The following is a 9,993-nucleotide window of genomic DNA, read 5'->3' as shown; positions in this document are numbered from 1 at the left end:
TAAGGATTCGTTTGGGATAACTTTTCACTTCTACTTATTCGCTGCTTTCAAGAAATTTGTATTAAAAAGCTGCTGGAAAAAACAGTAAGAAAACTATCCCAGACAAAACCTAAAGCATATGAGAAACAACAAATTAGAAATATAATTTTTTTAATCTTTTTTAAATATTATTTTACTTACTATTTTTCCTATTTTGTGTGACAAAAATCACCCTAAATAGTAACAAAAGAAAAAGATAGGCTTCATAGAGTTTACAACTTCATAAGTTAGAGCCATATTATTTTATTTTTATAATGTGGGATTTAAAAAGTTTGATCATACCATTATGCCACCTTCCTTAACTCTAGGGATTTGCATGGGATATTACACATATCTTAAGACTTGAGAATTGCTTTGAGATTAGTGCAATTTATTTTTTATTTTTTTTTCAAAATAGATAGTAAGGTCATTTTAGGAAATTCAATGCAAAGCAAACTTTGGATCCATCAATACAGCCATATGCCTTCCCATATAAGCTACCTTGTAATTCTTTCTTTTATTTATTCTCCAATAGTGGCTTTGAATAATTGCTCATCCACTTGTTTAGGCACTCTTTAAGATCATTTTTTTATTGCTTCTTAAAACTGTTTTTTTATCAAAGTTAAAAATTTTGTGCTAAAAATTTGTTTTAAGAAGCAGTAAAAAAATCGTCTCAAATAAAGCCTCAGGCTTCATTTGGGACAACTTTCGTACTGCTTTCTAAAACGGCTTTTTAGTACAAAATTTTCAAATTCAAGAAATTTCTGTACTAAAAAGTTGTTTTAGAAACAAAAAATGAACACTATCTCAAATGAAACCTTAATCACATTCTCAAAATCTCCATCTTTACTTTAGAGAGAGAGATTCTCACTAATCTTCCCCATTATGACACTCACAACAAAAATAATTTGATACAATATAATAAACTATCTCTTTGAAAATAAGAAATTATTATGTGAGAACTATGTAATATGACTATGCATGCATCACAACACAACAGTCAGCTATGCATTCTATTTTGTTAAAATATAGAGCTGTGTACTGATGTTTACCCATCATGCATTCCATTTTCTTGGAGTATACGATAAATACTCGGCTATATACTTTTATCATGACAAAAAAGTTGTCAGGATATCATGATGTAATACATATCCAAACGCTTCTTTTGCGATATCTTTTTTATTGACGTCTGGAGACTAATCAGAATGCGCTACGTGCGATACTGAGAAGTATTGAGCTGTGGTAACGAGCAAGGGCTGACGTGGTGCATTCTGTTTAGTCTCCAGACGGCATTCGCACATAATAATTAATCACACTGGATGGTCCGGAAACAAATCAGAACACGACACGTCACCCGGTACACAATGGTACCCAACACTGGTACCGAGCAAAAAAATGACGTGGCGGATTTTGGTTGGCTTCCGGATGACGTTCGATGCCCGTATAGAATAATCTATCCCTAAATGAAACCTAAAGATCTTGAATTTATATTGAGATTAGAGATCAAAATGATATGATAATTATTTTTTTATTATTTATACGTAGAACTTGAAATATTATCAATAATTTCTTGTACTTGAAATGATCATCCTCCCATCTTGATGATCATCTTCCACACCCTTTCAATCTCACCGTAAATATCGACAGTTGGAAGCTCGAACCTACAACAGGGACACGTGTTGCGCATCCGCAGCCACTCCAAAATACAACCCCAATGAAAAGGATGTCCGCAGGGCATCGTACCGCCATCCAGTATCTCTTCCCCGCATATCGCACACTCCCCGACTTCCGCAATCCCCAGAGACATGACCGCCGCAGCAGCGGCGGCGGCTCCGCCGCTAGCCGACGTATTCTTCACGGCCTCCACCAGCCGTAGGCATTTTCCTGCGGCGTCCACATGAGGACCAATCACCTGCCACCACCCGCCACCGAGTCCGGCGAGGCATAGAGCTTCTTGGGCAAGCCGGTTGGCGATCAGAGATCGCCAATCGATGCCGGGGACGGCGGTGGAGGGATCGTATGAATCGCACATGGCGAGTAGGAGGACGGCGGCGTCGAAGTCGCGGAGGCAGAAGCGGTGCGGGGGGCGCTGGAGGGGGGATTGAAGAAGAGAAAGTGACCGGAGAAGAAAGCGAGCGAGGAGAAGCGTTTTGCTTGTGAGTGAGAGGGAGCGGAGATGAGAAAGGGCAAGGGAGAAGTGGGGAGGGGAAAGTAGAAGAAAAGACAGCCGGCGTTGCCGCAGACGTAGTTCGCCGGCGAGGGACTGGAGAGTTTGGGGATTGAGTCTGAGAAGCGAGGCCATGATGGCTTCGTCGGTGGCGGAATCCATGTGTATGCGGATCGAATGCTGGTAAGGTGTTTGATAAAATGGCTGATTGGAAGATTGGCGGGGCCGGGCCGGGGCCAGCCGAGTTTCGTCTGCTTGCCGTTGTCTTCAGTAATGGTTGAGATAAGCGGAAGTCGGTGACTCAGAGAGTGGGAGAGTGGAGGGGATTATTGGAGTTAGGGTTCAGATTAGGTTGTCGTCTTGCACTTTTTTTGATTCCCAAAGAATGATATTATAGAGAAGAGGAAGGGGATGCGCTCGCCGCCATGGTTAAAGGAGGGAGACAGAGGCTCGTGGGTTGTCGATGGAAAGTGAACTTGGGGCCATTTCATAAAAATTTATTAGAAACAGGGAAAGGATTCCATCTTGATTTGTTAAGAAATTATTCTCTGCAGAGACCGGATCTAGGACGTCGTCCAGAGATCAATCAGATGCAGAACGTCAGTAGCATCGAGCCGCGGTAACGAGTAGCACCGAGCCACAGTATTGAGCAAGAGGTGAGGTGGCGCATTCTGATTAGTCTTCAGACAACATTCGACGTCCGAATATAATAATTTATCTGATTGGTTGGTTGAGAGTTTTGGCTATCAATTAAATAGTTTTTTGTCTGTGATGTGTGTATGAATTTATCTTAATTAGCTAAAAAATCTCAGCCTCCTAAAAAAAATAAAGTTATTATAAAAAGATTAATCATCACATATAAGAAACTTTAAATTTGTATGATTTAGTTTATGCATATGATTTATAGCTTAGGCGTAATATTTTTTGTTATAGCCGATTAACACTTTTTGCCTTTTTTTAAAGAATGCGAAGAATTTCCCTTCCAACACCCTTTTCTGCTCTTCTTGTTGCTTCTTATTTGTCGGATGTATGAAATTATTGATTTCTTCTCGCTTTTATAGGTGCATCATGACATGGTTGGTGTGAATGATTAACTAAAAATTTGCATTAAAAAAGCCGTCCCAAACGAAGCTGGGGACGTATTTCTTAAAAAGCATCTTTTTGTACTAGAACTCTGTTTTAGAAAGCAAAATCCCAAATGAAACCTAAGTGTAAGTGAAACTTTCTTTACTTGCGTAGGATGATGTGCCTCTTATCTTCTTGTTGCTTGAAATTATGGGAGACAAGAAATTATGGATTTCATCTTGTTTTATAGGAGATCAGGTCTGCGGCCGAGTGGTCGATGGAAGAAATTCCTCTCATCTCATCCGGGCTCGAATTCCCTAATAGTTAAAAAAAAAAAAAAATCTTGTTTTTATAGTTGCATCATGAGATAATAGATGTGAAATGTTAAGAGTTTGTTTGGGAGGACTGTAGTTGTTAATAAAAGTGATTATTAAGTTGTTGTGGAGAAAATAACTTTCTTCAAAGTTGCAGTAGAAATCAGCTTCCTTGCACAAAAATATCATGAAATCAATGAAAAAATAGTAACCAAACTAAAATTGTGTTTGTGATCGGAAAACAAAAAAAAAATTAAAAAAGTTGTCCGAAGGAAGCCTAAGGCAGATGGCTTTTTTGTTACTTTCTAAAACAACTTTATAGTACAAAATTTTTTTTTATTAAAAAATTTCATACTAAAATGTCATTTTAGAAAATAGTACAAAAGATGTCCCAAACAAAACCTAAATCTGAATAAAACTTATTTAAGTTATCAACATCTTGAAAAATATAGAGTGAATGAATATTGAGTCGATATATAGCCACAAATTTTGTAATTTCAAATATGAATGTATGTTGAGTTTAGTAGTCATCAATCATGAAAATTAAAATCAAAAGTAATCCAAAATAATTTAATAAAATTTAGAATCCCACTTTTATGTGGGACACCAATAATTTAATCCATCAGTGGCAAACTTGTGAATTTTTGCCTTATTATAGTGCATCTATTTTATTTATTTATTTTTTTTTTTTGGGAAATTTTTAATTTCACAGTAGCTTTCACTTTTATAGTATTTGATGTCATTGAATTAATATCAGTCTTGCTTCAATGAGCTATCATTATAAATTCAACACATAAAATCCACTAATATTATTTGCTTTCAAGACAATCAATGCACCCTTATAGTAGTTAAGAGTGTTAGCATCATCAGAAAGTTTTTATCCTACAATACTAAGATTTTGTTTGGGATAATTTTATTAATGTTTTTTAAAACTGTCTTTTAGTACATAAATTTTAAGTTTTATATTAAAAAATTATTTTAAAAAACAGCAAGAAAACTATTCCAAATAAAATCTAAGAGCACTAATAAGATCTTGCTATCTTTTTAGAAACAACTTTGAACAGAGCAATAAACACACGAATGAAATTAAATTTGAGAAGAAATTTTTTAATCTCGCTTAAAAAGAAAAAAAATTATATTTCAATATAAGTTGTAATATAATAATCATTTTAGTAATAATATAAGTTGTAGTATAATCATATAAGTTATGATAAAGCTAAACCCTAACTTAAAGAAAAATGATTATAAATGAACATAAAATTATCTAACTCAAGAAAAAAAAGGGAATAATTAAGCTTTAAAATATGCATAATATTTAATGGATTTAAGAAGTGCTCCCATGCAAATCATAAATCAATAAAAAATAGTTGGAAAAATAAACATCTCTCAAACTTCAATGCAATAAAAAAATAAGATTTATTTGGATAGAAATTACATTTATTTTTTCTTTTATTTCCTATAACTCTTTTTAATCCCAACTTATAAAAAATATTACACTTTTTTTTTTCTATTTGATAAAATTTCACTCACACTTTATATAAATAAGAAAATAGGCACAATACCTTTTGCACTGTCTTCAACCAACCTAGCTGGAGCCCAAGCAGAAGCTAACCCACCAGCCCACCTCAATAATATTAAATGGTGGTTAGAAGTAATATTAATATTAAATGTTTAAGAAAGTCCAAATCATCATTAAGAACATATATCAAATTATTGAAGTCTAAAAGATTAGACTCATACATGGGTGTAAATGAGTTGAGTCGAATTTGAGTCGGGCTAACTCGAGTTTGGCTTGTCTTCCTAGAGGTAGGCTTGAACTTGAGCTTGAGCTCAAGTTAACCTCTTACTTTGAGCTCAAGCTCAGCTTGCTGGAAGAGAAGCGGACTTAAGCTCGACTTGTGAGCTTGAGTCAAAATTGTAGCTAACTAAAGAAACATTGATGGGACATGGCGGCTCACAATGGTGTGTGTTAGAGAAGGTATCATCGTGACTTGGAACTAGTAGCATGTGACGAAGAAGAGGGGTTCTCTAAAGAAGGTAATTTCAAGAGTTTGTTTGAAATGTCATTATCAAAACCAGTGGTGTGTGATGAAGAGAAATAGTTTGTTAGATAAGCTAACAATGAGAGTTCACTGAATAAGGGATTAGATAAGCTTCCTCTTTGGGAAAATTATTGGGTCAGGTTAGCGAATGTATTCGGAGCTCAATGAAAATGCACCACATCACCTCCTACTCGGTACTGAGCAGTAACAAATAGTACTGAGCTCGGTACTGCTCAATACCGAGCTCAGTACTGCTCGGTACACAGTACCGAGCTCAATACTGCTCAGTACTGTAAATACCGAACATAAGCTGTGTCCGGTGACCTGACCCAATAATACTCGCCCTAAGGGAATTAACTCATCCACAATAATTATAGATAACTAAAAGTACTCACTCTTCAATGGTATCTCAAAGCTACAGAAGGCGCCCACATACAGAATCTATAAACAGAACTTTAGGCCAACAAAATTTAATAAAATTTCTGATCATTTTTTTTTAAAATATCTTTGTCATTTAGGATAAAGAGGAATCAATTAATTTCTAAATAGATTAATGATTAAGATATGTTTTTTTAGAAAACATATTTATTTATTGAATTTTTAATTCTTTTTTGAAATAAATTAAGTTTTTTTTTTTTTAATATTGAAAATAAATTGTGTGTGTGTGTGTGTTTTTTTTTTTTTTGCTACCATAAGCAACCATTACAACCACATTGACTATTACCATCACCACGATTGCCTCTAACAATTACTATTGCCACTGTCACTAGCATCATCTCGCTAGCCTCCACCTCCATCATCACCATCATATTCAATTAAAAAAATAAAACAATTTATATTTAAATATCAAATATATTTTATTTAATGTTAAAAAAAATTAAAAAAAAAAATCATTGAGTGATTGTAAATGACCCCTTATATTTTTCTATTTTTCTTTTAAAGATTGAATCCCAAAGTTCATGCAAGAAAAGCCTAAGTAGTTTCCAAAGACATCTATCTCATATCATGTTAGTGTACTAATTTAATTTTTGTACTAGAAAATTGCTTTAAGAAGTAGTAATAAAGCTGTCCCAAACAAAGCCTAAAACTAATGCTTTGAAAATTGGACTGGTCAATGAACCGGAAGAAGAGGTTAGCGGTTCGATGGTTTGTCTGGGGTCGAACTGGATGATGTAATAAATATTTATTATACTTAAATATTATAATAATGACACAATTATTTATAAATATATACACATGAGACTTATTGGGTTATAGCCTGTCTAGAGATGAAAAGTATCCACTTATCTTAAAAAAGAAAACACCCATGAAAGTAATTGGTAACTCTCTTAGGTCTAAGATTTCGTTTGAGACAGCTTTTGACTACTATTTTTTTCTTACATTCAAAAACTTTTTATGCTAAAAAGCTGTTATATAAAATAGTAAGAAAGTCGTCTCAAATGAAGCCTAAATCAAATTCATACGTTTAGAATTGCAATCTCTCAATATGAGAAAGATCCGCATATGAATTTTATATAAGATCATAAGCAAATTCAAAACAAATCATACTATTTCACCCCAATAACATATAAAATCAACAAGATAAAGTATTCCTGCAATGAAATTTAAAGAATGTAATATATGAAAATTCAATCCAAGATTTGAGAAGAGATAAATGAGATAGAAAGAAGCAGAAAGAAACCTATCATCATATGAACTAGCTGGATTATAGATAAGAAAATGCAAACTGTTTCATCATTTCATCATAAGCAAAAATTCCAAAAGCAAAACCATCAAATAGAAGGAAACAACACCTGCAGTAATAGAGCTAGAGCCAGAAGCAGTTGCCGGTGAAAAACTACCGGTCGGAGTATTTGTGCTTAGAACCACAACAACCCAGTCACCTTCATCAGCAAGCCCGGCGCCGACAAACTTGCTGTCATTTAGACTACCAGAGTACTGTGATTTTGTATAGTTAGAGAGGACGAGGTCTGATTGGAGGTCAGGAACACATGCAGGCATTATTGAAGAATCCTGAGTTACTGTTGCATTGAGATGACAATGGTCGAGAAAGTCTGGATAGTTTGAAAACTGCTCCTCAGTACCGGGGATAGTGTTGGCTCCAGTAGTGTTGGTGCAGGGCTGACCTTTGAATTGTTTGGCAATTTGTTCGGCCAAACAATCAGCATTTTGATTCTCTGTTAAAGAAGATAGTTTGAGAGATGTTCTGTAGGTGTTGATGCCTTTAAGAAGCTGGTCAGTTGTTTCTATATAGAAGAGCAAGACAAGATTAATATTGACCAGTTACTGCATTATAAAAACATAAAAAACAATTGTTGAAAAAATATAAATAAATTTTTATAATCAAATTTGTTATAGTGTTGTGGTTATAGGAAAGTTATTGTATGATTTTCTTTTTAAGAAAAAAAATTAATACCCAAAACTTTAAAAATAATTATTTTCTCACAACAACTTTATAATTACTCTTACGAATATATACAACTGCTGCAAACAAATTCTTAACGATAGTTAATTTTTCTTTGAATTCCAAGTTGATATAAATGAAGAATATATGAACAAAAAGAATAAAAAGTGGCATTGCTTCTAAACTTTTTACTCTTCAACATAAAAACCCAAAACACTAACATGATTGTAGCATTACAATCAACAAAGGATTGTTAGTAGACAACAAAGCATCTCAAAGAAAAGTACTAGCCAAAGTTAAATATTTGTTCTATAGTACATTATCAGGGATTTGCATTGTTGGTAATGAAAATATACAAGGAAGAAGAAAGGCTTCTATTAATGAAACTCATCATTCTTATAATCAGCTAAACATTTTCAATTGCCATAGAACATCAGTGAAGATTATGAGGATCTCATTGGTTTAAGGAATTCACTTGAACTAAGGTTTCATCTAATCATTTGGTGAGAAGAGGGTTGTTTATTTTTTTCTTGTAAGGAAAAAACATGTGAATCTAAACAATAAATCGATAAATCAAACAAAACTAGAAAAAACCTAATCACTTTGACACAATTCAAGCACAACTTAAGTTTTTCATCCTTTTTAGATCGATTAGTTTGATTTGTTTTACATTTGGGATTAAAACAAGATGAATAAAAAAGTCAAATAAAATAGTGTCATAGATGAACTATTATGATTTATGTAAAAAAATAATAATAATAAGGATTGATCTTAAATTTATAATCAATAAAATCCATGACTCTAATGTCATGTCTGTCTTCCTCTGTACTATAAGGCAAATTATTGCATCCGGTCACTTGACAGAGAGATGCGTTCGGAGCTCTCTCTGTCTACAGTGAAAGCGCAGGTACTGTAGCACACCTGCGCTTAACCTGCGCTTTACTGTAGAAAGAGAGAGATCCGAACTGTCAGGTGACCGGATGCAATAATTTGCCGTACTATAATGGTCTTCTTGAGCCCTAGCCTGTACTAACACCTTCAAGCTCAGTGAGACCTGCTCTCTGAGGATTTTGGAAGCCTAATTCAGTATATATCAAGCAACTCAAGTATACTCTGTAGTTCTTCCAATCGTATTTCCCTTGACCTAATGCACTCCCAATTTAACTCCATTGAAGCAATCCATCAATGTAGTTGATCGGATCATGATTTCCAATCTCAAGAAGCACAAATCATTTTCACCATAACAAATCAGGGAAAATAATGATTCATACAAATGTAGTGCAAATGAAAGAGAAACAAAAATCAATGAAGCGTCAAACAAAGAATAGAAAGAAATGAGCATTTTGGTCTCCGCAGTAACCCTACTCCTGATCTAGCATCAATCAAAACCAGATCTATTTTCGCAAATTTTCTGAGCATTGCATAACAAAGACAGATCTATGGATAGAAACCCCGTTTCTTTAATCGACCGAGATCAGGCCAATACAAACAAAACGAACAGATCATGGTGAAATCAAATCCAAAAATGCAAAGGAAATCATTTTTACTGTGAGTTCCGAACCTTATAAATCTCCATTTCAAAGTTCCAAAGAATATCAGATTTAACGAGAGAAATGGTGAAACTGATTACCATCCGATCCAGCAAAATGAACGAGGAGGGCGAGAAAGGCGACACGGCAGAGCGGCGAAGCCATTTCCAGCTACAGTTCCCTTCTTCTTCTTCTCCTTTGTACGATCGAGATAGGGAACCGAGAATCACCGTCGCTATAGTAGTAGCCTGATGTCTACTTTAACCCCGTCTGGTAGGAAGTTGAGAAATCACTCTCACCATTCTATCCGCAACTACCTTTTGTTTATTATTATTGTTATTATAATTTTTTTAATAATTAATTATATGCCAACCTAAATTTAAAAAAAAAATAAATAAACACCAATGTTTTAAAAATCGGACCGAATTGGTCAATTTAACCGGTTGAACCGACC

At 34.4% G+C, this 9,993-nt stretch overlaps 2 protein-coding genes across 2 annotated transcripts; both read right to left on the bottom strand.

The window, feature by feature from the left end:
- Positions 1-1,568: 1,568 nt before the first annotated feature.
- On the bottom strand, positions 1,569-3,101 carry LOC110113790 (E3 ubiquitin-protein ligase SGR9, amyloplastic-like). The gene has a single exon (XM_020846485.2). The coding sequence runs from the start codon at positions 2,345-2,347 to the stop codon at positions 1,604-1,606; it is 744 nt and encodes a 247-aa protein (XP_020702144.1). The 5' UTR covers positions 2,348-3,101; the 3' UTR covers positions 1,569-1,603.
- Positions 3,102-7,293: 4,192 nt separating this feature from the next.
- LOC110113782 (uncharacterized GPI-anchored protein At3g06035-like) lies at positions 7,294-9,802 on the bottom strand. The gene is made up of 2 exons (XM_020846472.2): positions 9,641-9,802; positions 7,294-7,852 (listed from the first exon to the last, which is right to left on the bottom strand). Exons 1-2 carry the CDS (start codon positions 9,702-9,704, stop codon positions 7,341-7,343), a joined length of 576 nt encoding a protein of 191 aa, XP_020702131.1. The 5' UTR covers positions 9,705-9,802; the 3' UTR covers positions 7,294-7,340.
- Between the last annotated feature and the right edge of the window lie 191 nt (positions 9,803-9,993).

This window comes from Dendrobium catenatum, unplaced genomic scaffold (genome assembly GCF_001605985.2).
Source record: "Dendrobium catenatum unplaced genomic scaffold, ASM160598v2 fragScaff_scaffold_1117, whole genome shotgun sequence".
Lineage (NCBI taxonomy): Eukaryota > Viridiplantae > Streptophyta > Magnoliopsida > Asparagales > Orchidaceae > Dendrobium > Dendrobium catenatum.
Note: the sequence above shows the minus strand (reverse complement) of the source record. Positions and strands in the feature narration are given on the sequence as shown.

What these genes read in the sequence shown, in the direction of transcription:
- LOC110113790 (XM_020846485.2), bottom strand. Translation starts at nt 2,347, where the DNA reads ATGGATTCCGCCACCGACGAAGCCATCATGGCCTCGCTTCTCAGACTC.
- LOC110113782 (XM_020846472.2), bottom strand. Translation starts at nt 9,704, where the DNA reads ATGGCTTCGCCGCTCTGCCGTGTCGCCTTTCTCGCCCTCCTCGTTCAT. An exon ending in TCATTTTGCTGGATCGGATG is followed by an intron (nt 7,853 to 9,640) that starts GTAATCAGTTTC and finishes TCTTCTATATAG; the next exon opens with AAACAACTGACCAGCTTCTT.